Source organism: Pangasianodon hypophthalmus, chromosome 12 (genome assembly GCF_027358585.1).
Source record: "Pangasianodon hypophthalmus isolate fPanHyp1 chromosome 12, fPanHyp1.pri, whole genome shotgun sequence".
Lineage (NCBI taxonomy): Eukaryota > Metazoa > Chordata > Actinopteri > Siluriformes > Pangasiidae > Pangasianodon > Pangasianodon hypophthalmus.
The window spans coordinates 9608684-9635670 of record NC_069721.1 but is presented as its reverse complement, the minus strand read 5'-3'; the positions used below and the strand labels follow the sequence as shown (position 1 = coordinate 9635670).

At 40.6% G+C, this 26987-nt stretch overlaps 3 protein-coding genes across 12 annotated transcripts in view; 2 read left to right on the top strand and 1 right to left on the bottom strand.

Moving 5' to 3' along the window:
- The first annotated feature begins 1612 nt into the window (after positions 1–1612).
- On the top strand, positions 1613–11192 carry acbd4 (acyl-CoA binding domain containing 4). Of its 2 annotated transcripts, XM_026914495.3 has the most exons (12): positions 1613–1846; positions 1948–2061; positions 2159–2274; positions 2424–2544; positions 5025–5109; positions 5261–5381; positions 5828–5962; positions 6841–6929; positions 7039–7210; positions 7297–7499; positions 9890–9940; positions 10052–11192. In XM_026914495.3, the coding sequence occupies exons 3-12, from the start codon at positions 2175–2177 to the stop codon at positions 10184–10186; spliced, it is 1212 nt and encodes a 403-aa protein (XP_026770296.3). In that variant the 5' UTR covers positions 1613–1846; positions 1948–2061; positions 2159–2174; the 3' UTR covers positions 10187–11192. The 2 variants fall into 2 exon arrangements, with proteins under 2 accessions (XP_026770296.3, XP_034165542.2); XM_034309651.2 differs by having other exon boundaries at positions 1613–2061.
- A 151-nt stretch (positions 11193–11343) lies between these two features.
- On the top strand, positions 11344–15381 carry hexim1 (HEXIM P-TEFb complex subunit 1). Of its 3 annotated transcripts, none has more exons than XM_034309652.2 (2): positions 11344–12329; positions 13216–15381. In XM_034309652.2, the coding sequence occupies exon 2, from the start codon at positions 13232–13234 to the stop codon at positions 14264–14266; it is 1035 nt and encodes a 344-aa protein (XP_034165543.1). In that variant the 5' UTR covers positions 11344–12329; positions 13216–13231; the 3' UTR covers positions 14267–15381. The 3 variants fall into 3 exon arrangements, with proteins under 3 accessions (XP_034165543.1, XP_026770300.1, XP_026770298.1); XM_026914499.3 differs by lacking the exon at positions 11344–12329 and adding an exon at positions 12811–12964; XM_026914497.3 differs by lacking the exon at positions 11344–12329 and adding an exon at positions 12814–12971.
- Positions 15382–15629: 248 nt separating this feature from the next.
- The window catches only part of arhgap23b (Rho GTPase activating protein 23b), a 36332-nt gene continuing 24974 nt past the window's right edge, over positions 15630–26987 (bottom strand). For 5 of the 7 annotated variants that reach the window (XM_026914493.3, XM_026914491.3, XM_053238648.1 and 2 more), the window contains 17 exons: positions 26629–26784; positions 25801–25912; positions 25500–25539; positions 25268–25405; positions 24299–24616; positions 23477–23538; positions 22945–23063; positions 22719–22837; positions 22209–22361; positions 22054–22132; positions 21889–21962; positions 21648–21737; positions 20012–20137; positions 19814–19858; positions 18690–18783; positions 17604–17635; positions 15630–17513 (listed from right to left, as the gene is read on the bottom strand). In XM_026914493.3, the coding sequence (XP_026770294.3) occupies positions 16656–17513; positions 17604–17635; positions 18690–18783; positions 19814–19858; positions 20012–20137; positions 21648–21737; positions 21889–21962; positions 22054–22132; positions 22209–22361; positions 22719–22837; positions 22945–23063; positions 23477–23538; positions 24299–24616; positions 25268–25405; positions 25500–25539; positions 25801–25912; positions 26629–26784 (2615 nt within the window). In that variant the 3' untranslated portion in view covers positions 15630–16655. Of the gene's footprint in view, positions 17514–17603; positions 17636–18376; positions 18402–18689; positions 18784–19813; positions 19859–20011; positions 20138–21647; positions 21738–21888; positions 21963–22053; positions 22133–22208; positions 22362–22718; positions 22838–22944; positions 23064–23476; positions 23539–24298; positions 24617–25267; positions 25406–25499; positions 25540–25800; positions 25913–26628; positions 26785–26987 lie in introns of all 7 variants that reach the window. The other 2 variants (XM_026914494.3, XM_026914492.3) reach the window with 2 other exon arrangements.

The window sequence follows — 26987 nt, the reverse complement described above, 5'->3', positions numbered from 1 at the left end:
GTGGGGGTTAACCCTGCTCGCACCCCTGGGGTTGGGGGTCTCGAATCCCGCCACCGCCCTGTGTGTGTGTGTGTGTGTGTGTGTGTGTGTGTGTAGTTTGCATGTCCTCCCTGTGCTTCAGGGGTTTCCTCCGCGAACTCCGGTTTCCTCCCCAGTCCAAAGACATGCGCTGTAGGCTGACTGGCATTTCCAAATTGTCTGGGGTGTGTGAATGTGTGTGATTGTGCCCCACGATGGGGTGGCCCCCGCCTTGCACCCCGAGTCCCCCGGGATAGGCTCCGGGCTCCCCGTGACCCCGCGTAGGACAAGCAGCACAGAGCTAATGGATGATGGATGGAGCCAATACCCTGAAAAGGGGTTAAAAACTGATTTGAAACTGATTAGAATTAAATAATTCTCTGAATATTTCAACCAGCAAAGCACTACCCAGATTATTTTTCAGTTTCATCTGGTACAGAAACAGCTTAACTTAATCCTGCACAGTATTATGTTTATCTGGACAGAGAGCAGTCACCATCTGGGTCTGGTTGGAAGTATTTGTTTAATTCACATAGACAGAAAACTGAACTTTAACCCTTTAAGCTGAACAGTTACCCTTCCGATCTCAGAACGTTTCCAGATGGCATTTATTTCCCCTTTGGTTATGTTTTTTGGGAGCCATTTCATAACGTTTTGTGTTGGTTAACAAAGTCAGCACTGTTCCAGAAACGTTGTGGAAACTTTAAAACACAACACTGTCTTATGATAATATGACAACTGACAAAGAATATTCACCAAAGGGTTCTTTCAGAGATTATACAAACGAACAAATGACCCATTAGTTCAACATTTATGCAGAAATTACAACACACCCCAGGCCACTGTTTAAAATATTTCATCTATCAAAAGGCAATGCCAATCAATAAATATTCTGTATTACAGATATGATTGTGTTCTGCACAACAGCATCATGGATCCTGATTTGTTTGTTTGATTTTCTGTCTGTCTGTTTGTTTAAAATCAGTATCTGTGATATGTGTACTTTGCAACTGTATTGATCATTTCACTGCATCTGTGTTACATTATCACTGGTGCTGTAGTTTATAGATACAGTAACTATATTTTTAAAAAGTGCATCTATTGTGCCATCTAGTGGTGAAAGCCACGTGCTTATACTTATACATCAAATTTTCTCTTTCTTTCTTTCTTTCTTTCTTTCTTTATTATATAGCCTATTCATATATTAATCTTAATCATGTTTTTTTAATCTAATGTTGTGGTTTTGTTTGTTTGATTTGCAGATAAATGTTTGCCTTCACTATATCCGATGCAACCCATAAAATAGTCAAAAAAAAGAATTTTCAGTAAAATCAGTATTATTATTATTATTATTATCATTATTATTATTATTACTACTACTACTACTACTACTACTACTGCAACCACTAACCCTAGGAAATGTTGTATAGCCTACAATTATCAGTGAAATTAATTTGTCAGTAATGGAACTACATGTGATTGTTATGTTTACTTCCCTGTGTTGTTTTTGTGTTGTTTAATAATCACTGTAATGATTTTACTTTGCACACAGTCGCTCTCAGTGCGTTCTTTCTCTGTCACGTGACAGGACCCGGAACTAAACTCAATTCCACAGCAGTTTTTAGAAACCAGTCGTAAACAGTCAGTAGACTCACTCGTCACCTTGTGAGAGCTCGTATTTCTAGTTATATTTTGGCTGTTTTGACACTTTGACAACTCATACAGCTTTTTTTCTTTTAAATTTTAAAAAAAAAAAAAAAAAAACACGCTGGGCTTGGTGTTATTTCAGCGTGCTGAGCTGTTCAGTCAGACAGAGACTGCCGGTGAGGTGAGTGGACTATGCTCACCTCGCACCACCTCACTGACTAAACAGAAATGTAGCTACTTTACCGAGCAAGAGAAACAGCAAAAACACGACTTTTATTCCAGTTCTTAGGTTTACACTGAGCGCTATCCTCGCCTGCTCCAGAGTTAGCCGTGTGGAGAGCTGACACGACCGTCCCTGAGCCTTCGGGAAAATCCTGCGTCGTGAAACTCTCTCAGGTTAAGTGTGCTGATATGAGTGTGTACTGCTACTGCGGCTGAGGTTAGACTTTCAGCTCGTTTCATTTCGGGTTGTTTTTTTTTTCACCAACTGTAGGCCTCAGGCTTTGCTTATGGAGATCCAGGTGGCACATCTACCCCCGTCCGAGTCTGAAGAGTGTCAGAAGCGCTTTCAGGCGGCTGTGGATGTCATCCAGAACCTGCCCAAAAACGGTAGAGTATCACTACACATTCAGAGCAAGCTGGTAGTTTGGCACCATATTAGATCCACTATAAAAAATCCACTGTAGCAGTGACTGTTAATTCACAACACTGCTTATTTCTCATATCCTGAGTGTGTATGTGTTCAATATGATGATCAGGTTCCTACAGGCCTTCATATGAAGTGATGCTGCGTTTCTATAGCCTGTATAAACAGGCTGTGTGTGGACCTTGCACCGCATCTCGCCCGGGCTTCTGGGACCCTGTGGGTCGCTACAAGTGGTGAGTGTTAGAGTGTTCATCATTATATCTTTATAGCTTTTAAAATCTGTAATAAACATAGCCCACTGATACCTGGTTTGGCACCAGAGTCGAAACTCTCCTTTTTTCACCTTTTTTTTCACCTCATGTACCTGGAGGTAACGTATATCATACATGATTCACCAGTATCAGAATTCTTAATCTTGTAATCCTCAATCAAAAGGCAATTACTTTTACCCACCAATGAACATCATGTTTGTTCACGTCAACATCTGTGCACAGGGAAAAAAAAAAAAAAACTTACCATGAGGTGGGACAATGGTGCAGCAGGTAGAGTTTGCACTGCACAGCTCTAGAGTCCCGGGTTCAACCCTGAGATTGGGTTACTGTCTGTGTGGAGTTTCTGTGCATGTTTTCCGCATGTATGTGTCAGTTTGCCCCGGGTTCTCTAAAGTACCCCTCTCTGTAGAACCCGAAAGTCTAGGGAGTGGAGTCGGACCTGATCCAGGTACTCCTACTGGGGCTGAGTCAAACCAGAGGTCCAGGGGGTGGAGACAACTCGGTGTGTTTCAGGCTGGATGTGTGTTGTTGATAAGTGTGTCATTCCTTGTCGTAGAGCATCTTGTTGGTTAGGGCTAAGTTTATAGGAGGAGTTTGATCAGGTCCAGCTGTAGGCCCTGGAGTTTTGCTTCTGCATCCAGGGTGTATTCCGACTTCATGCCCAGTGTTCCAGGGATAGGCACTGGAACCATAAACGCCTGAACAGGATAAAGCAGCTACTGAAGATCAATGAATGAATGAATATTATTATTGTCATTTTCACCTCGTTTTCCTTAAACCTCAGGTATCACTGAGCACATACAGTCAGGTCCTTAAGTATTTGGACAGTGACACAATTTTCATAATTTTATTTCTGTACACCACAGTGGATTTGAAATGAAGCACTCAAGATGTAATTGAAGTGTAGACTTTCAGCTTTAATTCAAGAGTTTAACAAAAATTTTGCATTAACCATTTAGGAATTACAGCCATTTTTTACATAGTCCCTCCATTTTAACAGGCTCAAAAGTAATTGGACAGTTGACTGATAAGCAGTTTCATGACCAGGTGTAGCCTATTTCCTCATTATTTCATGACAAATTAAGGAGATAAAAGATGTGGAGTTGATTCCAAATGTTGAATTTGCATTCAGTAGCTGTTCATGTGGTTCAAAGAGGTGTTGATGCAAGTGAGAGTGAGAGAGTTAGCAGACACTTTAGGAGTGGCCAAATTAACAATTTGGTACATCCTTAAAAAGAGGGAATGCACTGGCGAGCTCAGCAACACCAAAAGGCCTGGAAGACCACAGAAGACAACTAAAGTGGATGATCCCAGAATTATTTTCTTCGGTGAAGAAAAACCCCTTCACAACATCTAGCCAAGTAAAGAGCACTCTCGAGGAGGTAGTCAAAGTCTACAGTCAAAGTATACAGTCAAGAGACACCTTCAAGAATGTAAATACAGAGGGTTTCACTGGTAACACTCAAGAACAGAAGGCCAGATTAGACTTTGCTACAAAACATCTAAAAAAAAAAAAAAAAAGCCTGCCCAGTTCTGGAACAAGATTCTTTGGACTGGTGAAACCAAGATCAACTTCTACCAGAACAATGGGAAGAGAAGAGTAGGGAGAAGGAAAGGAAGGGAATACCAAATCATAGGCATGCCAAAGCATGCCACATCATCTGACAAACATGGTGGAGGCAGTGCTATGGCATCGGCATGCATGGCTGCCAAGGGAACTGGTCATTGGTGTTTATTGATGATGAATTCTGAAGTGTATAGAGCTATACTTTCTGCTCAGATTCAGTCAAATGCTGCAAAACCGATAGGACAGCGCTTCACAGTACAGATGGATAATTGCCTAAAACATACCGTGAAAGCAACCCAGGAGCTTCTTAAGGCAAAGAAATCGAATGTTCTTAAATGTCCCAGTCAGTCACCTGACCTTAGCCCAGTTGAGCATGGTTTTCACTTACTAAAGACAAAATGGAAGGCAGAAAGACCCACAAACAAGAGGCAACTGAAGGCGGCTGCAGTAAAGGCCTAGCAAAGCATCTCAAGGGAGGAAACTCAGCATTTGGTGATGTCCATGGGTTCCAGATTTCAGGCAGTCAAGTATTAAAAATAATCTTTATATTTATATTTATGTTAGCTTGTCCAATTACTTTTGAGGTGGATCACATATTGATTTTGCTTCATTTCAAATCCATTGTGGTGGTGTACAGAGGAAAAATTACAAATACTGTCACTGTCCAAATACTTATGGACCCAACTGTGTGTGGTGTCTCAGTCTGTTTCAATCAGAAATATGTCACATTACAGAAGATAGATTATGACTTTTTTATGACTCTTGTGTCACATTATCTTTAAAATGTGCATGTCATCTTGTATTTGTAATAAAGTTTACGATTAGTATAAGAAAATATAGGCATCTACCAAATGCAGATATTTTCTTCTTATAGGGATGCTTGGAATCGGCTTGGTGACATGAGTCGTGAGAGTGCCATGGCTGCTTATGTTGATGAAATGAAGAAAGTTGCTCAAGAGGTTAGCAATGCTTATTTTGTTATATCATCTGTGCAAAACTTTGTTCAACTATCTCTCCCACAAAATCACATCCTAATACAACTAATGTGTTTTTTCTCCTGTTATGAATTTGCTTTGGGAAAATTATTGAATTAACACATTCCCTTTTAAGGTTATAAACAATATGCCCATAAATGAGAAGACGGCCTCTTTTTACCATTATTTTGAGCCACTCTACCATGTCATTCATGATCTGCCAAGACCACCAGAGGCACTACTGAGTCTGAGACAAGGTATGTGGCAAGAGCAGTGGACTACTCAAGCAATCTTTATGTAACTATCTAATTTATTAATAAAATACCATTTGAACCTCAAAAATTGATTTTATCATTGTCAGAACAAATACACAATGCCACAATATTGTGTAATAGAAATCCGTTTGGGATTTGGCCTAACTGTGTTTAAAGTTAAAAATCACTATAACGTGCAGATAAGTTGAGAATTTTTACATTGGTCCCAATAAGCACAAGAAATATAATCTAATTAAATATCAAAAGATGACAAGAACGTATAGTGTAGCACTATTTTGCTAATGTTCACTCTGTATATGGAAGCACCAAATGTATAGGGTTGTTAGTGTTTAAAGGCAATTGAATATTAAAGTTTAATTCAATCAGCTGTCTTAACCTAATAACATTATTATTTTAAAAATATGTTCTGTTGTTTTATTTTGTGTCAGATATAAATGCAAATGAAGCAACTAAAAATCCAGGTGAGGACATGGATGGTGCTATACAAGAAGAAATAACTCGAAAACACGAGCAAAAGGTGTATCTTGAGCCTGTCCTTAACAAAGGACAGAGTGAAAGTTCAGGTAATACTGCATGTACCTTAAACAATTTTTAGACCATTTTCTTTTGTGTTTGAGTTATTACATATTGTTTGGCTAAGAAAACTTTATTCAGCTCACAAAAATGAGATTTATACAAATTCACTCAGCCAGCCAGTATATATTAAATATCCAAGGTTTGCTTCTCTAGTGTTTTTCTCACTGTTAATACAAGGCTAATATAGCTAAAGGGATGCTTTCAGCTACTACACATCTAAACTATCACAACAAGACTTATGTGGTTTATGACTTATGTGGGTTATGTATAAAAATGGAAAAAAAAGCATTGCAGCACATAAATGAGTAGGTACAGACATCGTCAGGCTGAAATAATTTTCTTCCGCAGCACACAGTATCTACACACAAACATCAGATTCAGGTTAATACCAAATGTGGAAATATGGAGGATTTGGAGAATAATATAGTTGTAATTTGCTTTGCATACTTAATTTTTAATGAAGAAACATATGATATTTTTATTTACTAATTCTGAGAATGTGTTTTGATTAAGGTATGCAATTTTGCAAAACAGGAAGCACACTTCAGACACCAGACATGTCTTGTCTGGTCTAGTATATTTAAGAAAAATTATATAATTATGTAAATATTGTAAGTTGTAATTTTGGCTCACCCATTGTTTTAATTTTGGCTCAGTAGGTAGGCAAATGTAAGGTCTGTACAAAAGAAAAACAGTGCATGCATGTTTATGTGGTGAAATGGAGTATTTCTAGGAGAGAAAATTTGCAATACTTCAAAGTCCACTTTCACCTCACCTCACCACTTTCACCTGAATCCCAAACAAACATGCTTACATAATTTAGTCAGTATTAAATAAGACTGATATGGCTGCTACATGTGTGTAGACGTGGCTCTGTTGGATGGTCTGGTGCTGACTAGCGACTCCGAGAGTGAAATTTTCTGTGACTCAGTGGAGCAGCTGGACTACATTAAGGTATGAACTTCTAAGGTTGACTTCTACCACGCTTGGCAACACCAACTTGTGCTATTGTTAGACATGCCGAGCTCACCATGCGCTCACTTTACTTGCCTCTTGCAAACAGCCAGGTCCTGAGCCATACAGCGAGCAGAATCGGCATGTGAACTACACACCTACCCTCCAGGTGACCCAGCTTGGTGCTGGGCAGGGTGGAGAGGGGGCTGGGAATGGAGCACCACCGAGGAGGAGGGAACAAGTAAGAGACGGAATGAGGCATGGTTGGAGGGAAGCTCCTGGTGAGTGCTGAACAAATTTGCAGTTGAATTTAGACAAGATGGAACCATGATTATATATGCAGCTGTAATTTCTTTCCTGTGTCTAGGTGGTGTTCCGTACAGCAGCGGTAGACGAGCAAGGCAGCAGGCATCAGGTGGAGGAGGAGGACACAACCCTGACAGAGGGACTGAAGGACTTCAGGACACACAGGTGCAGGAGCAGATCATATTGGTGCTACAGAGGCTCAGAGAGGACATGCAGAGCGTGATGGAGCGACTGGAGGTGGTCGAAGGCTTGGCTGCAGCTAATGTAAGGCTCTGCTTGTGAATGCAGACGTAATGGTGTAGTTTGTGACACGGTGAAAGATAACTACCAAAAAAAGTACAGTGTATGTTTTGGTAACGGTGTGAAATTTATGTATTGTAATTAATGCTAATAAAATATATACAGTTGGGTCCATAAATATTTAGATACTGATACAGTTTTCGTAATTTTCAAATTTTCTGTACACTAGTGCAGTGGATTTGAAATGAAGCGATCAAAGATGTGATTGAAGTGTAGACTTTCAACTTTAATTCAAGGGCTTTAACAAAAATATTGCATTAACTGTTTAGGAATTACAGCCATTTTTTTACACAGTACCTCCATTTTTTACAGGCTCAAAAGTAACTGGACAAACATAATTGTATATATTAGGATTATTTTTAATACTTGGATGCAAGTCCTTTGCAATCAATGACTGCCTGAAGTCTGGAACCCGCAGACATCACCAAATGCTGAGTTTCCTCCCTTGAGATGCTTTGCCATTTTGTATTTAGTAAGTGAAAACCATGCTCAGTTGGGTTGAGGTCAGGTGACTGACTTGGACTTTTAAGAACATTCCATTTCTTTGCCTTAAGAAGCTGTTGCTTTTGCGGTATGTTTTAGGTGATTATCCGTCTGTACTGTTAAGCGCTGTCCTATCAGTTTTGCAGCATTTGACTGAATCTGAGCAGAACGTGTAGCTCTATACACTTAAGAATTCATCCTGCTACTTCTATCAGCAGTCACATCATCAATAAACACCAGTGACCCAGCCATACATGCCCATGCCATAACACAGCCTCCGCCATGTTTGACCGACGATGTGGTATGCTTTAGATCATGAGCCGTTCCTTTCCTTCTCCATACTCTTCTCTTTCCATCATTCTAGGTACAAGTTAATCTTGGTTTCATCTGTCCAAAATCTTGTTCCAGAACAGGACAGGCTCTTTATTTATTTATTTTTTTTTTTGATGTTTTCTAGCAAAGTCTAATCTGCCCTTTCTGTTCTTGAGTGTTAGTGGTTTGCATCTTGAAGTAATCCCTCTTTATTTACATTCATGAAGGTGTCTCTTGATTCAAGACTTTGACAATGATATGCCTACCTCCTCAAGAGTGTTCTTTACTTGGCTAGATGTTGTGAAGGGGTTTTTCTTCACCAAGGAAAGAATTCTGCGATCATCAACTTTACTTGTCTTCCGTGGTCTTCCAGGCCTTTTTGTGTTGCTGAGCTCGCCAGTGTGTTCCTTCTTTTTAAGGATGTACCAAATTGTTGATTTGGTCACTCCTGAAGTTTCTGCTGTCTTGCTCATAGGTTTGTTTTTCAGGCTAATGATGGTTTCCTTTACTTGCATTGATACCTATTTGGACCACATATTGAGAGTTCCCATGAACAGCTACTGAATGCAAATTCAACATTTGGAATCAACTCCACATCTTTTATCTCCTTAATTTGTCATGAAATAATGAGGAAACAGGCTACACCTGGTCATGAAACTGCTTTTCAGTCAATTGTCCAATTATTTTTGAGCCTGTGAAAATGGAAGGACTATGTGAAAAATGGCTGTAATTCCTAAACGAGTACTGCACTATTTTTGTTAAACCCCTTCCCTTGAATTAGAGCTGAAAGTCTACACTTCAATCACATCTTGATTGCTTCATTTCAAAGTGTTATAAACGGGCAAAGCAATGAAAATTGTGTCACTGTCCAAATACTTAAGGACCTGACTGTAGATTGCTGGATAGAACAGTTAGAAGCATTAAAACTATTTAAGTTTAGATAGGCTTTGTGATGGACTAATATCCTTCAGCAATTTAGGTAAGTAGTTCACAACCTGGTTAATAATGACATCTAGTGAATTAGAGAAGCTAGAGTTGATTTAAAGTAATGTGTGTGTGGAATGTGGGCCACTAGGATCTCAGTGTGTTGGTGCACAAATAAAAATGCATTTTAATTAACATAATATGAGTATTAGGTATTAATAAACATATAATACAAACTTAGTTTATAAATAGTAAACAACTACTGAGTTCCCAGATCTTCACTCATAAATGAAGGATCTTTTGCAAAAACATAAACTGCAAGTTTTTTATTGTGTTAAGAATCTATGAAGCAGTATAACTGCTGATTGCATGTTGCATAATTACTATTTAGATTTTTTTTTATCATCTGTTTGATGCATTTAGTTTCAACCTAGAGACTAAAACTAGAAACAGAATTTTACACAGTATGAATACTGACAAGGAGACAGTTTAGGGACATCTACAGTGCTACAGTACTGTGACTGTTTTGATGACCATATCCGTTGAAAATTTTGGATTACTGATGTACACTATTCTGTGCGTAATGTGGAAACTGTTAATTTTGCTCCTGTTCTTCCTTTTTCAACACATTCAAGGCTCAAAATTCACAGTGGAGTCACATGCAGTTAATATCTCCACAGACTGAGGTAATGTCTAGACTTTAAAAGAGGAAAAAAAAACTTTAAAAGATTCATATTTGGAGTATGAATAAGAAGACGGTATGAATTGTGAAATGGAAATTCCACTTCCGTCCACAGGTGGAGAAATGGTGGCCATTTGATGTCTCTGGGCGAACTCTACTGCTGCTTTTGATCTGGCCTTTCATTGCTCAGGGAATGATATTCTGGCTACGGCAGAGGAAGAAAAAGCCTCAAAAGCTTGTGTGTCTATAATATGAATGTATCTTGTACAACGAAATCATACTACATAATGATCAGTATAGTATTTTATGGTGAGGTTCAGGTGCTTAAAGAAACCAGGGATGCTTTTAAAATAATTTATTTCAGAATGAACAACCTAATGAATCCTCTAGAGAGATTCTTTTGACATGAACTCCATTCTCTGTTTTCCTATTCATTTAGCACCTATCTGTGAGCTTAAAGTAAAGCTTTTACATGGGCAAAGTTTTACTAGAGGAGGAGAGCTGCAATGACGTCATCTACCATAAGAAAAACTAATGTGAATCTTAATGTTACTCTTAGAAGGTACATCATGCTTATTGACTGCACAAACTGTTGCGGTTCATTATTATTATTATTATTATTATTATCATTGTTATTGTTATTATTATTAAGACTCCAGAATGATGTCATTTTTTTAAAAAATGGGATAAATCCGTACTCATCAAACTTACTTAGATGTTAGCTTGTACAGATGTTATAGATTTCCAACCCTGTTAAACAGACTTTATTTGTCTGAAAGTCATTATACAAAGGGTCAGAATGAATACACCAGCATAACGTGTACGTGTAAGAGTTCCTAATCAGGAAAGCCTTAAATTACACGTATGGCCTTCTGGTGGATTTCAGAGTGGGATCAAATATCAGAGCTGACTTAATTCACACTACATCTAACACTGAGAAATGCTCGAGAAAAGCTTTTAATGCATTACTCTTCATCTACAAGTGCATGTATTAAACTAACACGTGACAACGTGATGCATTTCGTCTTTTTAATGCAAATGTGCTAAGATCGAGCTAAAGGGAATCAAAAGGAGTAGATTTGCATGAGTGTATTGAGTGAAAAGGATTTAGTTTTTATTTGCTCTTTGTAACAGTTTGCAACAGTTTTGGATACATGAGTGGGAGTAACAGGGATTTTATTTTTTTTTAATGTACATGCTCGTAATGTATCTTACAATTCATTCAAATACTGCCATAAATACTGAATTATGCAGAAGACAGCAGTAGGTCATTTCAGTGCATTGTCTGCCATCATCTGGTTCATGTGCTGTGTATCAGCGGGGAACTGCCACATGGATTATTTTCGAAATGATGCCGTGATAATGAACTAAAAATCGCCATTTCCGTGGCGTGCAATCCAACTGATCGTAAATATCCTCATAGACGAGAGCAGGCACGCTGCTTAGCTAAAGGTGCCAAACTGTTTGGTATATTCGACGTGAAAATGTGTCTTTCCAGATGTGTTTCGGCTGATTTCTTATCGCGTTCCAGTGGAACAATTACAAAATAAGCGATATAGTTGCTCGGACGCCATATCCTGTCGAAACAGGCCTGATGTTTTGTTATGAAGGCGCAGCTGTGGTGAAGCTAACGCTAGTTTAACTTCCCTAGCGAGGAAATGGCTTCTTGGCGAGTCAGGGCAGGCTCTGTTTGGTAACTAGCTAGCTACGTAGCTAACCTATTTAGGGCATCACAGCGTGGAGATAAACACGCAGTTGTTTTGCTGCAGGGAAATTTACTTCACAGCTAGTTTTCTCCAACGAAACTAGCCTAGTTAGAAATACACAAAAGCTAGTTTACACAAACTAACAAGCCCGCTAGCTAGTTAACCTAGCTGTGCAATCTGGCTAAATAATCTAGCTTTATTACAAAAAAAAAAAAAAAAGGCACAGTTGCTATCAGAGCCATTGTGGCTGGTGAATACTGGAAGACTTCTTTTTGTTCATGTGGGAGACGCACCAAACTGCATTTTATTTACATTGTTCTTAAATAAACATACTCTTTCAGTGTTGGCAATCTTTGCACTACTTGGTAAAGCCCCGTTTATGTAGCTAGCTAGGTTAGCTAAACACTGACTAGCTAGCAGGCAAACAGAAAAGCTAACACTCCGCATTCTCTCCTCATATTCACGGAAGATACTTTCGATGTCTTTGAAAAGACGCTTATTAAACGTTGGTTCGTTTTTGTAGAGAAATAACGTCACACTTCGACGTATAAAAGCAACTTGGCCGTGAAAATTTGCGTATTCGTTAACTCGACGAACACACGTTACCAGACACTCAATGGCTAAGCACTGCTGTGAATAACGACTACTTTGTGGATGAAGAGCCTTTAATCACGTCCGAGGCGCGAGGTATGTGTGCCTTTTCCAGTGGACCATAACGCACAAGAATTGTCAATATTATGAATTTCTGTTATGAGCTACGTACTTCAGTACTGCCACATTTGCAGTCTGTTACATTATTTTGGCTTCAATAACCTAGATTTTTAATATATTTTTATTCTAAAGAGAACGTTCGTACCCATTTCAAAGCTGTTGGTAGCGTCCACTAGAACAACCGGGACGGCTTTCAGACGGATTGACTGAACAAACAACCAATCAGAGTGCTTCTTCAAGGAAGCGACGGCAGAAAAAACTTTTGAACCAATGAAGTTCTAGAGTGGGCGTGTCTCGGTCGGGACTGAAAACAATCAGTGAATTGTGGGAAATGTAGGTTTATGTGAGACCCTTCCTTATAGGTCAGTGAAGAGTTGAACTTCAAGTCCCAAGATGCGGCAAAAAATGAGGACTGGCCGCATGCGCCCTTTACGTGGGGGAGGTAATAAATTCACAAGCAACACTCGTCTCCGTAGCAGAAGCGAAAAGGAGTTTACAAGGGTTGGAAATGTACTCGGTCCTGTCAAGAAAGCTAGCTAGTTGTAAACGGAGCGGAAGGAGTTAACATTAACAGTCTCAAGTAGCGTAATAATTAAAACGATAGACTTGAGGTAAACGGTGAGTTTTATTCGCTCATGACTTTTCCGAGTTAATTTGTTGATATGTTAAATAGTCTTGATTAAAATAGAAACGTTAATTCACTGTCCACTTTTTGAAACAGTTTTTTTTTTTACTGTAAGCTAACGCTTTGTTTACACTATATATATTTTTTCTTTTCGTAATGTCTTAGTTTTGTTGACTGGTGAGTTTTTAAGAAATCTGTGCGATCATCACTCTGATCACAAACTTCTATCTCCTTCAGGTGGGAGTGTACAGTTATGGAGCTGAGTAAAGACGACGCTGCGCCGGAGGCTGAAGACAGGGGGCGCCAGAGAGACGACACGCAGAGTGTCATCGCGGAGAAACAAGTGCAGCGAAATCCGCCGGAGTTCTGTCCCGGACTTGTCTCCGGAGACACGCACCCCATGTGCCGCGCTCGGGAGAGGAGCGATCCGGAGCCTAAGACTGGCGATGCTGCCGGTGACGACGGAGACGCGACTGAAAAGACGTCCAGTAAAGCGCAGGGCGAGCGGGACCCCCGGAATAAGAGGAGGTCCGGCTGCAGTTCCGAGGGCGCACCGGACGGCCGCCAAGGCAAGAAGAAACACCGGCGGCGACCGTCCAAGAAGAAGCGACGCTGGAAGCCGTACTTCAAACTGACCTGGGAGGAGAAGAAGGAACTGGACGAGCGGGAGAGCGCGCGCGCGTCGCGGGTCCGAGCCGAGATGTTCGCTAAAGGTCTGCCGGTGGCTCCGTACAACACCACTCAGTTCCTGATGGAGGAGCACGACCGAGAGGAGCCCGACCTGAACACGGAGCGCTGCAACCGCAGGTCTTTCGGTGCGAGTCGGTCCGAAGACACGGCCAGCGAGGAAGACTATTTCGAGCCCGATGAGGAGGAGGAAGAGGAAGGTGAAGGCGGAGAAGGCGGCGAGAGCGACGGTATGGGCCGAGCTGGGGGCGCAGGGGGAGAGTTTCTGCAGCGGGACTTTTCCGAGACCTACGAGCGGTACCACGTAGAGACGCTGCAGAATATGTCCAAACAGGAACTGGTGAGGGAGTACCTGGAGCTGGAGAAGAGCATGTCGCGCCTGGAGGAGGAGAACAACTGGTTGCGGCGCGCGCGGAGAAACCCGGCGACTCCGGGCGAGAGCGCGCAGCGCGTGCACGAGCTGGAGCGCGAGCTGGAGAGACTGAGAGCGCTGAACAGCGAGCTGCTCTTTCACTGCCACCACACTGCGGGACACGCCGTCAACGGATCTGCCGCCTCAGAGCCCGACAAGGGACACGCCGAGGACACGGACACTCAGTGACCGACAGACGCGCTGGACAATTCGACATGTTTCCTTGTTTTTCTTTCTTTTTGTTTGTTTGCGATTTATTGTCCTCTGATCTTATCCGTTGTCTTACTGTAAAGCTACGGTAGCTAATGTGATGCGCTTTCGGCCCGAAAGGTAACGTTCTTCTTTTTCTGACAAGTTTTAAATATTGAATGTGTGTGTGAGGTCCCATAAAAATGGTCAGTTAGTTGTAATGTAGGTTAGGGTTGTTTTGGTTTTTTTTGCACACGTGACTGAAGTTATTAAAAAAAAAAAAGACTATTTTGGTTTTAGAGTTAATACTTCTGGATCAGTTACGTGTTCATACTGCACGGGAGAACAACACACACTCATACACACGTTTGTAAGTTTACCGTAAAGCGACGTGTTTTTTCTCCATCAGTCCCAGTAAATGAGCTGTTTGGTATTTTTCTGCTGGTGCACCTGATATTCTGCTATACACTTATTAATGCATGACCAAGGCAGTATGTGGGCTAATAAAACTGTGGAAAACCGTTACTGGCATTTGTTTTCGTCCAAATATATCAATTAAATTATTTTAAAAAAGCAGTTGTGGGTTTATTTCATATCTTATCATTAACACTTTGTTTGAGATGGACTTGCAGGACAAGGCTCTGAGCGCTCAGAGTTTAATAACACACTGGTCACATCCCAATCCGCTATTTCTGTGCATAACAGAAAAAACCCCACAAGAGCGCACTGTGGCCTCTCACAGATTTGACACAGGCCTACTAGTTAGTGCAGGAGTATGCAGGGTTTATATGTAGCCTACTCTACTCTGCCTTATCTTGTCTCATGGTAACATGAATCCCCTTCATCATCATATTTAATCTGACGCAGAAATGTTTCCTTCTGTTTCTCGCTTCCTTTTCTGTCTCTCTTATTTATTAATGCATGTCATGTTTGCAGAATGTGTTGGAAAGCGCTCTGTAATAGAAGATAAAATTGTGCTTTAGGATTCCAGTGATTTGGAGAAAAGTGCAGTCATCACAATGTATGACATTTGAATATTATTTGCATCTGCGTTCGTTTCTCTGCCTTCACTCTTTCTTTCATCTGATCTTATCTAATAAAGTACATCCACCTCAGCCCTGGTCTGATCTAGACTATACATTTCATAGAGAATTGTTATGGAATATAAACAGCTGTCACTTCCTGTCAGTCTTCCTAAACGCCTGCGTGTTCACAAAATTAGTCTGTTTCTGTTGTGTAAACTCCGTCCAGTGCAGCAGGATCCATTTGCAGGATGCCTGTAATGAATGTCAATACCAGTCTGTGTTCCGCATGTATTTTTTTTCATCTCCCTGATGTTTTCCCTTTGAAATGAATACATACATAGAAATAAGACATCTTTATGTAACAGTCCAAAAGTTAAAAAATAAAAAAGGGACAATTCAAAACAACCACATGTATCATTTGTACACAGAGGTTAACTTAGCAAGGCTTTGTACAACTGTTACAAAAAAAAAAAAAAAATTGGTCCACATGATCACCCACATAGTGCATAAATGTACACGCACAGGGCAAAGACAATATAACACACAGGACAGACATGTTAGGTCATACACAACATGAGGTTGGAAGTAATAACTGGTCAAACATAATAAAAATCTGCAGTGGCTGCTCAGAGCCACCAGAGGAGAACAGTTATTGTAGGTCAAAACACAGAAAAGAAAGAACGAGATTGATTGGCACGCCAGAGCTGAAGGTAAGGTTATGTCATATCTCAGTGCAGCTGCTTTCAGCTGTTTTTGCCACAACCACTTTGTGTGTAATACTGTCATTTCCACTCAAACAAGGGAAGACTGTGTTTATTTGGGGAATGGGTGCAGGAGAACAAGACACATTTGTGAATCACACCAGACCCTTTTTAGCAATGTATGTACATGGTGTGAGAATTACGAATAGGTGGCAGCATGTATTGTTATGGCTGCTCCACAGCTCTCTGTTCTGGCACCTGAGGTCGGGAGCCATTTTGTGTTTGGTGTTGCTGATAAGGTGCAGTGCAAAGTCTTGCAGATGTGCAGTGAGGATCCTGCTCTTTCAGCTGAAGTGCCCTCCTCCAGTGATGAAGGAGATGAGCTGGAAATGAAGCTGGAAAGGGCTTCAGTTATTTATTGCACCAGTGCAGAATGCCGAAAGGCCTTAAGCCTTTATTGCATAAATGTTACATGAAACACTTGCTTTCGGCATGGTGCAAATATGCAATTAATAACCGAAATGATTCATCTCTAGCCAAGCTTTCCTTCATTTTAAGACTTAAACTGAACCTTATGCCTTCACACTTGATATTTGAGTACTGTGCTTTATTTCCCTTCAGCGTGTTAATGCATTAGGATTCAGGGTGTTTAGATGTCCTTGTTTAGCCTTCCCCACTATTTCCCACCACTGTATGGCGTCTCCAGTCTCTCCGCCTGCGGCGCGTCTCTGGGGAAGCATGTCGCCGCTGAGTCCCTGACCTCCACAAGTCGTTGGCAGAGGAAAGTAAGTTGGCATGTACCTGACTCAACCAACTCTGCTGGACAGAGGTGTCTCTGCTGGGGGACATGGCCTGACGCAGCCTCTCCTGGCCGCGCACAAGTGAGGCTTTGACTCGGGCCAGACCCACAGCCCTCTCCAGACCTGGTTCCTCATATAAAGAGCGAGGGCGCGCCCTCTCTCCACGCAGCTTCTTACGGCTTGCTGAGTTGACCTGGCTGAGCCTGTGGGCATCACTGGAGCAGGGGGACGAGGGATTGCTGGCTGACTGGTCTGTGACTCTCGGCCCTGGAGAATTCTGGTGAGAGTAGAGGAAGCTGCGAGGCCGCTGCGGCTGTTCTCGCCCTAACTGCACCCTCACACTGACGCCCACTTGTATGTCCTCTTGCTCGCTACCTCCACTCTCCCTCCCTCCCACCTCCTGTTCTCTTTCCTCTTGTGACTCCATCATACGTTTTCCTTCTACATCCTTTTCATCTACTTCTGTCGTCTGGCTTTCTGTGCTTTGGGCAGCACACCCCATCTTGCTCTCCTCATGACCTCCATCGCTCTCATTCCCCCCATTCTCACTCAGCTCTCCATAGTTGCTGGCTTTCACCGGCTCGTGCTCTGAGTCCTCATCGCTACTGCTGTCTGTAGGGCAGGCACTCCGATGCTTCTTTCTCTTCCGGGTCACAGCAGATATGATGGACAGGGGAAGGAAATCCTTGGCACTCACATCTTTCTTTGAAATCGAGGATCCCTGCCACAGCGAATCAATAATGTTTAGGCTTCAGAGGTCACTGTAATGTCACACAGTGCTGATGTTTAAATAAAGAATGTAGAATATTACCTTGGATTTAGCTGAATCGCTGTTAGTGGAATCTGTGCAGGTGGAGAAAAGAGAGAAGTCAGGAGTTTGCAGAGCTGGATAAACAGTTGTGAACTGTCTGTTCAATATGTTCCATGTGCTTGATTAAAACATATATTAAAAAATGTATTATGGAATTAATTTATATTTTAAGGAGTGATAATGACTGTGAAGATCTGAAAGGTTCCTTCTGCAAAAAGTGATAGCAAGTAAAAATATATTAAATATAGGCAAATTCAAAATTTCTCTGTATTAGATTTTTTAAACAAAAATAACTTTATTATTTTTAAACAAATATAAGATTATTAAGCCTATTTCTAGATATCTTAATGATTTCAAGCTTGAAATTGTCGTCTTATTTTGTTTGCAGATAATTTTGCTTATGTCAAGTTTATTTACAGAAAGAAGCAACATTATCTGTCATTTGAATAAGACAATTTTAAATATGTCTTATGTGACTCTCGGCACATATTTGTGAAAATTTGTCTAGAAACAGACTTCATGGTCTTATATCTGTTATATAATAATCTCATAATGGGAACTATTGGATAACTTCTCCTTTATACAAAATATCTTCACTTGATATCATTTTTGCAGTGACTGATGCCTGATGTGAGTTTACTTTGTTTGTATCAATGTTATTATACATATCACGGGTAACTGACAGGTTTATTATGCATGAAAACTGGATGCTGTAGATCTTTTAAGCATCCCAAACACACAAACACAATGTCAGGTGTAAATCCTGCTCCTACCGCAGAGTTTGCTCCACTGGCACAGCTAGGATCAGAATTAAGAGAGGTCCCGAAAAGAGGTAGAAAAAGAGACAGAGAAGAAGTTGGCAAAGAAGAGTTTAAGGTGAGATTATAACAAAGAGGAAAAACAAAACAAGTGAGGTAAAGCACAAAAAAGCCAAAGCTGGAAAAGAGGTAAATGTCTACAAAGTTACAGGATAGGAAATGGATTAAGTCTGTGATTTATACATTTTCTTTTATTTTTTTTAAGCTTTAAGTGTCAGAGCACCTGAAGCAGCAAACAAAGGATAACGTAAACTGTAGGATGATTCACCTGAGGTGTCCCCCTGTGGTGCTGTTCGGCCAATGTTGGAGAGGAGGTGGTCAATATTTGGAATGGGCTGCTCATCCCGTTGGTCTTCAGGGGTCTGAAAAACAGAGAGAGCTCACTCAGATATTAACCCACATGCTAGTCCGAAGGCTTTGGAGAACATTCATATAGTAATGTGGCAAATTCTAAGAATAGTCTAATTTGATAAAGCTGTCTTGCTTGGCTTTGAAACTGCCTGAGAGCTCTGCCTGAGAGCTTTAATATTATAAGCAAGCACTTTCATTATAATCAGGATTCACATCATGGTTTCACAACTCTCACAATACAACAGTTTTAGTGATAGAGCAACTATTAATCTCCTTCCACATAAGCACTTATTAGGGAAATCAGTGGTAATTAATCTGGAAAAAGGTAAGTCAGAACATAAGCCAGAGACAAAATCTCAAGAAGATGTGATGATGCGGCAATCAATCGGGATGAGATCTAGTACATTTCCCAGGAGATTATCTGAATGGCACCCTGGTGAACCAGTATGTTACAGGGAAAGAGGATGGCATGTTACTGACTATTTATCCTACTATGTCACTTCTTGAGATGGCTAAAAAAAGGCAACAAAGAAAAAGAACAGTAGGATTGTCTGGAAACTGGAGCAATTTAGAAATAAAGGAGCAGCTGACCATTTATGCTGTGAGTGAAATTGTCCATCACATTGAATGATTCAATTGTAGATGCGGCCATTTATGAGCAAATCAGCAGCAGACTCTAAGCATGTGGCATGAGCAGCATGAAGATTCAGGTGATAAACAGATGTAAGTGTTTGTTCTATGTGGAATTTGTTGTACATCACATTCTGTGTGAATCCTGATAAAGTACTGTTCCAAGGCTGCTAGTCTGAATGACTCAAAGCCTGAACATTACAGATAAAGGTATGCTAAATTGTCCAGCATTTTCTGATGACCAGTTCTAGCTGTTGTGAGGAGATCTGGTTGATCTGGTTTCAATTTAATATGTTTTAAGTCATAAGCTTTGAGCCCACGAGCCCAAACCAGGTGTGTAATGAGTATGCTGTTTTTCCAATGACTCGGCTCCTATCTGCCAGAGAAATGTACAAAACAGACAGACAATACCTTCTCATCTTTATCCATCAACTCATCATTGAAGAACCAGGCATGCTGCAAGAAAGAGAGAGTCAAATACAATTCAAGAGATGCATCCATATTTTTACTAGTTTTGTTCAAAGTAAACAGATACATTTATTATAAATGAAAATATGTCAAGGATTTGGAAAGGGAATGGAAAGAAACGTCAAAGCATATAGCGCTTACATGCAAAATGAGAGTCTCCACAATCTTGTAGCGGTCAGGCATGTGAGTGACCATGTCGGTCATATTGTCCTCTGAGGTACGCACAAGCGTGGGACCAAACACAAGAGCAAGGTTTCTGGGCTCCATCTAAGGCAAAGAAAGAGATGGATACAACAAAGAAATGGCATGAGACACAGCTGTCCGTAGATAATGAAATAACATGTTAGAACATTTTATTAATGAAAATTTATTAATGAAAATGCCTCAATATGTGATGGCCACGTGACACGCATTTTTATGCCTTATTATTTGCTTTATTACCATGTGGAGTTCCACCAGGGGGCAGTGTCACACCAACTTTTTACAACTCTTACTGGGCCTATGTGTAATGATTCAAGTCAAGCAGGATACTATAAAATAATTCACAAACCTTCAGGTTTATACTTGTACAAATGCGCATGGACATTTCTACACACTGTTTATTGTAAGCAAGTAAACAAAATATGATTTATATAATATAACAACACAGAGTCCAATAGAAACAGCATGTAACTAAATTATGCAAGCCACAGACCAGGCCTATATCCTACATGCTATAGCTGACAGAAGCTGATCTACCTTAATTATAAGGAATTTGTCCTAATATTAGTAACTCTTGCATGCAGAGGCTAGGCCACATGGCTGTGTTTTGATTAATAAAATAAAATAAAACATTGTGATCTCTGCGTAGGCAGCTCATTAGTGCTACATTAGATCTTCCTCTTCAAATGATGAATGATCTGTGGCTCAGCTAAATTTGCACATCGCTCCTGACAACACTTTCCTTTGAGAGCCTCTCCTGCCTGAGGCAGATGATGTGTTACTGCAGATGTATCCAGAGGAGGATTAACACACAGACTAGCCAAGGCTGCAGCCCACAACAAGAGAAATTTTTATTGGGCCAGAACTCAGTTGGTCCATTAACATTATAAATACTTCATGATTTGTTTGATTGGTTGTGTTCAGATGTTAATAACTTTTTGACAGATTAGATTTCACTTTGGCTAAATTAGTGTACTGACTAAATTATCAGTCAGGCTCTAACCCTGATTTCACACTGAATGTGTCACGGCACAACAGCGTGCTTCATTTTTATTAGGAAATCTGATGCAAAAATATATATAGCAGTGTCAATTAAACATGGCAGATGGGGACAGCTGAAGCTGACCAGCTGTAATTAGAGACAGTCACTGTTTTTGTTATCCAGAGAATCACTAACTAATAAACATTTTTCTATGCAACTAGAGGTTACAAAATCATGACATCTTTGTAGGTGATGATCTGAAATAAGGTGCAGAGTGTACAGGAGATGTGACTTTGTGATTTCAGTAGATTTCTATGGTCAGTCACATGACCACCACTGACTGTGTTACACCGCTAATATCTGGATCTGGACACTGTGGTTTATAGGTCCAATGAAATATTATGTTTAAAATGAGTAGATATGCCTTCATGATTTTATTTCTAATAAAATCAATGATGAAGAGCCTGCTCGGTCTCATGTTGGAGATGTTACAGAGCCAAAAACCTATCTAAAATTAATGCTGTTGCTCTACAAATAGTGACTTTAAATTGCTTGGTTTATTTTTGACTTGTATGATAATCAATGACACCCCACCTTATTCTTCTCTGAGTGATCTGCCACTCGCTTAAGATGGCTGATCAGAAATTTAAGTGTGTGGTAGCAATGATCAGGCAAGTCACGAACCTGTGAAAGAGATAAAGAAAACACAATAACACAACATTACCAGGGACATAAACATTTTAAACATCCGAGTGAACACTGTTATTGCTGAAAGGTCGTCAACGAAATACAGCATTTCTTCAGCATTCTGCTATTACAAACTGTATCTACATACCAGTTTTCTCATTGTCTTCAACCGGTCTCCAGCATCCTCTAACCGATTGGCATAGATGAAATCATTGTATTTGTCTGAAAGCAGAGGGCAGCAGTGAGCAATGTATCCAGACACTCCTACACAGTGAAATAACTGCTGAAATATGATTGTAGGGAATTCATTTACCATCAGTGAAAAGGGGTTCTGGAAGCTTCCTAAAGAAAGACTTAAGGAGACTGCTGATTACATTCAGGTCCTGCCATCTCTGCGGAGAAATAACACATGTGAGACTGGTGCCCTTTCTCTGGCTTACTCTGCATCTGTCTGTCTGTGTTTCTCACCTCTTCAGCAGTGTTGATCTCCATGCCCTTGTTGAGTTGGTCCTGTAGGGTGGACACCATGGCATTGTTCCCTGGCACTCTGTAGATCCCTGTATATTCCAAACCCATCTCTTCCACCAGGCTGCAGCAGGTCTCCACAATCAGAGGCACAAACTACAAAACCAAAATATATCCAATACACTTTGCTGACAATACAATGGCTGGAATATGTCCAACCCTAAATTGTTCAAATTTCCAACCCTAAATTGTTCAAATTTATCTACCAAAGCTTTTCATTTCAATTTGATTCAATTCAGACATTGCCACAAAGCAGCTTAACAGAAATCCTGACATAGATCTAGATCCTTAATGAGCATGCCAGAGGGAAAGTAGCAAGGAAAAGTCCAAGATGGAATAAAGAAGAAACACTGAGAGGAACTGGACTCAAAAGGTCCTCCCAATAATCAGAGCAATGAATTTTGCCACATAAGTCTCTCTTCAGTGTTACTTCACTGTTGCACATCGACTCACCTTATTATTGGCTCCCGGAGGGCAGTCCTCTAGTCTAACCCCAAAGGCCTTAGGGCCGGCTTTCTTTCCTTTTTTCATAATGTTGATGCTCCATGTAGCCTTAGGGGGACTGCTCTCCTCTAAAAAGACACAGCGTTGTTAAGGACACAATTAGCTAGTCACTTCTTTGCTGTGCATGGATGCTTGCTGACTTGCGTGTTCTTCAATATGACTGCGTAGGACTAACCTTTGCTCTCTGTCTTCAGGGATCGGTTCACTCCTGAGCTGCTGTCTGTCTTTGAGAGGAGAAATGGTTGCATCATCCTGTGGACTCTGGGAGAAGTGTCTGGCTTAGTACCTGTTAGGCTGTTATGGATGTCAGAGAGACACAATAATAAGAGATGATGTGAATGACAGAAAATTACACTGCAAAATGTGCTCGGTAATATGACCATATAATCTGAATATCGCAATAATCTTGTCTGAAAACACTTTCGTGAGATATTACAGGTATTATCTGTACTTCTATAACACTGACCAACTGCATTGTTACTCATAGTAACATGTGGCTGATGGAATGTTACATAATATATTTTTGTACCAAATAATTCATTTTACCTATTTTTGATGTTAAAATATTTAAATTTTGTAGATGTTAAAAATAAAAATCATTACACCTGTTTTATTTTAGAGGATTTGAATATCATACCCCTCTGGTGTTACAATAAGTCATTAGCTATTTCTATAGTACATAGTGGAGTTACACTATATCAGTTTACCTTTGTTTCCTGTAATCGTTTAGTTTCTTATTGATGAGGGCCTGTCTGGAAAAACCAAGTTCCTATGAAAAGAAATACCTCATTAACTAATAATATACATATTACAAACATTTGGAAAAGAATTACAGACTGTTGTTGCTATTGGACATATAATATACCTTCACTGAGCACTTTATTAGGAACACTATAGTAATACTGGGTAGATAGCCATTAGAAAATGGGTAAATTGTGGCCATGAAGGGATGCACGTGGTCAATACTCAAATAGGCTGTGGCATTCAAGCGATAATTGGTATTAACATGGCCTAAAGTGTGCCAAGAAGACATTCCCCACACTATTACACCACCTCCACCAGCCTGGACTGTTGACACAAGGCAGGTTGGGTCCATGGATTCATGCTGTTGGCACCAAATTCTGACCCTACCATCTGTGTGTCTCAGGAGAAATCAAGACTCATCAGAGCAGGCTACGTTTTTCCATTCAGCTGTCCAGTTTTGATGAGCATGTGCCCACTGCAGCCTCAGCTTTCTGTTCTTGGCTGACAGAAGTGGAACCCAACGTGGTCTTCTGCTATTGTAGCCCATCCACCTCAAGGTTCGACGTGTGAGAGCACTGAGATCACATTTTTCCCCCATTCTGATGGTTGATGTGAACATTACCTGAAGTTGATGGCCCGTATCTGCATGATTTTATGCATTGCACTGCTGCCACACAATTGGCTGATTAGATAATTGCATGAATGAGTAGGTGGACAGGTGTTCCTAATAAAGTGCTCGGTGAGTGTACATTAGCAGAGAGGTGAAGGATGCATGGCTGACTCACCTCATTGTCGGTCTTGCTGTTCTCGCGGATGATGCGGATCCAGCTCAACATGTCATCCCGGTCCTCTGCCTGCAGCAAGTACTCACAGAAGTCCTGTGTGGTGAGTCGTAGTGTGTGTTTCCGCTTCGTCTCGCTGTAGGCTATGTCAATCAAGCAGCCACGGATACTGATGGGCTGCTCATCCTCACCACCACCACCATGGCCCAATGACCCAGCTCCATGGAGCACCGCCTCACGCTTGTCCTTGTACAGAAAGAGCGAATGGGAGCGCAGCACAGAGAAGACCCGTTTCCATGGCCGCATACCACCACCAACTTTCTGTATGGAAAAGACAGAATTACAGAAATGCTGATAAGATGTGCTGCATAAATTTTTTCTACATTATCTCTGAGTGTGTTTGTAAGTGTGGCTTCCAGCTTGCTCATAGGTGCTTTTAAGCTCTTCTGCAAAATTTCTTGTTGGCAATTTCAACTGAACTGCCTATCAGGTTAAAGTACTCTCTCACTAACTTTTCTCAGGCACCTTTATTAGGAATATACTGTTGATACTCATCAGCCTTCATAAGCATGTACAGTGGATAATTTTATGAGGACATGGAAGACTGCTAAGAGCTTTGTTAATATGTTAATAACATTTATAAAGTTAATATATGTCAATAACAAATAACCCTTTCTCTACATATTTGGAAAATATTTTGTTTTATTTAAGCCCTTCAGTCATCAAACAACTTAAACACAGAACTACAAGTAACATAACCTATATCTATGGGATACATCATGTTGTTGATGTTGTGAGTTTTAAAATGTACTCCCCCGAAAATAAGGCTTCTGGCTTCAGTGGTACCTCCCTTGTAAATAAATACTAAATTCTAAGCTGTGTCAGTTAGCACACAATCTTTTCTTGTTTGCTTTGTTTGCACTATTTGGCTGAATTAGCCATTCAATAGGGAGGAGCAGACATAAGTCAGACCTTGCCCTTCTCTGTAAGGATCTGTTTGTAGTGCAGCCAGCCCTCTTTTCTGATATCCGTTAGCGTGATGTTGCCGAGCTCAGAGGTGGAGTGGCGTTTGGAGCGAGCTTCCTCTGCCGCTCGCAGACTCTCAAGGGACTGAACAAAGAGATACCCACAATTATCCATAAGATAAACTTACATTCTGGGCAAAACAAACTTTCTGTATTGTGAAGGATATGGAAGAACTTACACCCTCTGTAAAAAAGCTTTTGACTCTTTTTGGTAATCTCCTGTAGAGGGAATACGAAATTAGAACAAAAAAACATCAGTTAACTGTTTTTACCTAATATAATATATTTATTGTTTGATAATTAAAGTAAACGGTGATATATTATTATTATTATTATCATTATTATATAGTAATTACATTGAAGTACACTGACAAACAATGCAATATATGCTTATAACACATTTAAATTCAGACAGCAGGTAAACCAGAACAGACTATGGCTCTAATACAATCCTCCCTCGTATGAATGTCAAACACTCACGTAAACACGCGGCCTTCATCTCTGAATGTGTTCAGACCCTCATCACAAGACTTGGAGCGCTCAGTTGTGATGGCCAGCAGGTAGGAAGAGCGACGGCTGTTCTTGACAGTGCCTGTTCAGTAAATAAAAGAAAAAGAGAATGAGGATCTATGAGGTAAAGGGAAATATACATAAATATAAGAACTACAGATATGAATGAGGTTGGTGAGCAAAATACATCCAGCAAATGATTTTTAGAGAAAATCAAGTTGCATATAATAGTTTTGGAATGACGGTCATGTGACTAAATGCTAATTGCATCAGGTGGGTCTGGTGAACTTGACTTACCAGTCATTAGCAATATTTGCCAATGTCTGAATGAATGCCTGTTAAATTTGTACCCTGCAATGGCAAGCAATGTGAAATGGAGGAGACAGATGATAGATGTTAGAAAGGGAAACAGAAATGGAAATAAACAGCAGATGGTGGACATAAAGCATGACAGGAGAGAGACAGACACATGAGATTGACAATAAGAGGAAACGTTCAGTTTGAAGAGCCTTGTGACATACGGCAGTGTCAAAAATATAGGTGGAACAGTGATGGAGACATGGTCACTACTGATGCTCAGGACACAGATGAAAAGTGGAAAGCACTGGTGGAAGATGAGGATACATTGAGGATATGTTAAAAGTGTGATGGAACTGTGAAAGGGAGACAGGAAGAAGCAAGTCAGATGCTAACAGTTAAACTGATGCACTGGACTTAATAGGAAATAGCAGGGCTCAAATAACCATCAGTGATAGGACAGAGATAATTAGACAGGGTGTTAGTTGAGGAGGCACTCACTGAAATCTGTGTCGAAGAGATGGGTGAGAGGGGAGGTAAGGGAGGGAGGGATAGGGCTGCTGGTCAGGGTAGGTGCCTGGCACAGGCTGCTGGACACCACAGAGGAGGCAGGCACGTGCTGGGCAAGCAGGTCTACACTGGGGCTGGTAGGCTCATCTGTGAGGAAGGGGTGAGAGTTATGGGGATGAAGGGATTTAAGGACGACAGGGGTGAGGTATGCTGAGGAACAAGACACATCCACTCCAACTAGGCTAATTCGCACAACATCGACCCATTATACATAGCAGTATAGAGCTCAAATGTTTATGCAATATGTGAGGAACAACTGAAATTACAGTAGTTGAATTTCTTCAGTTGAT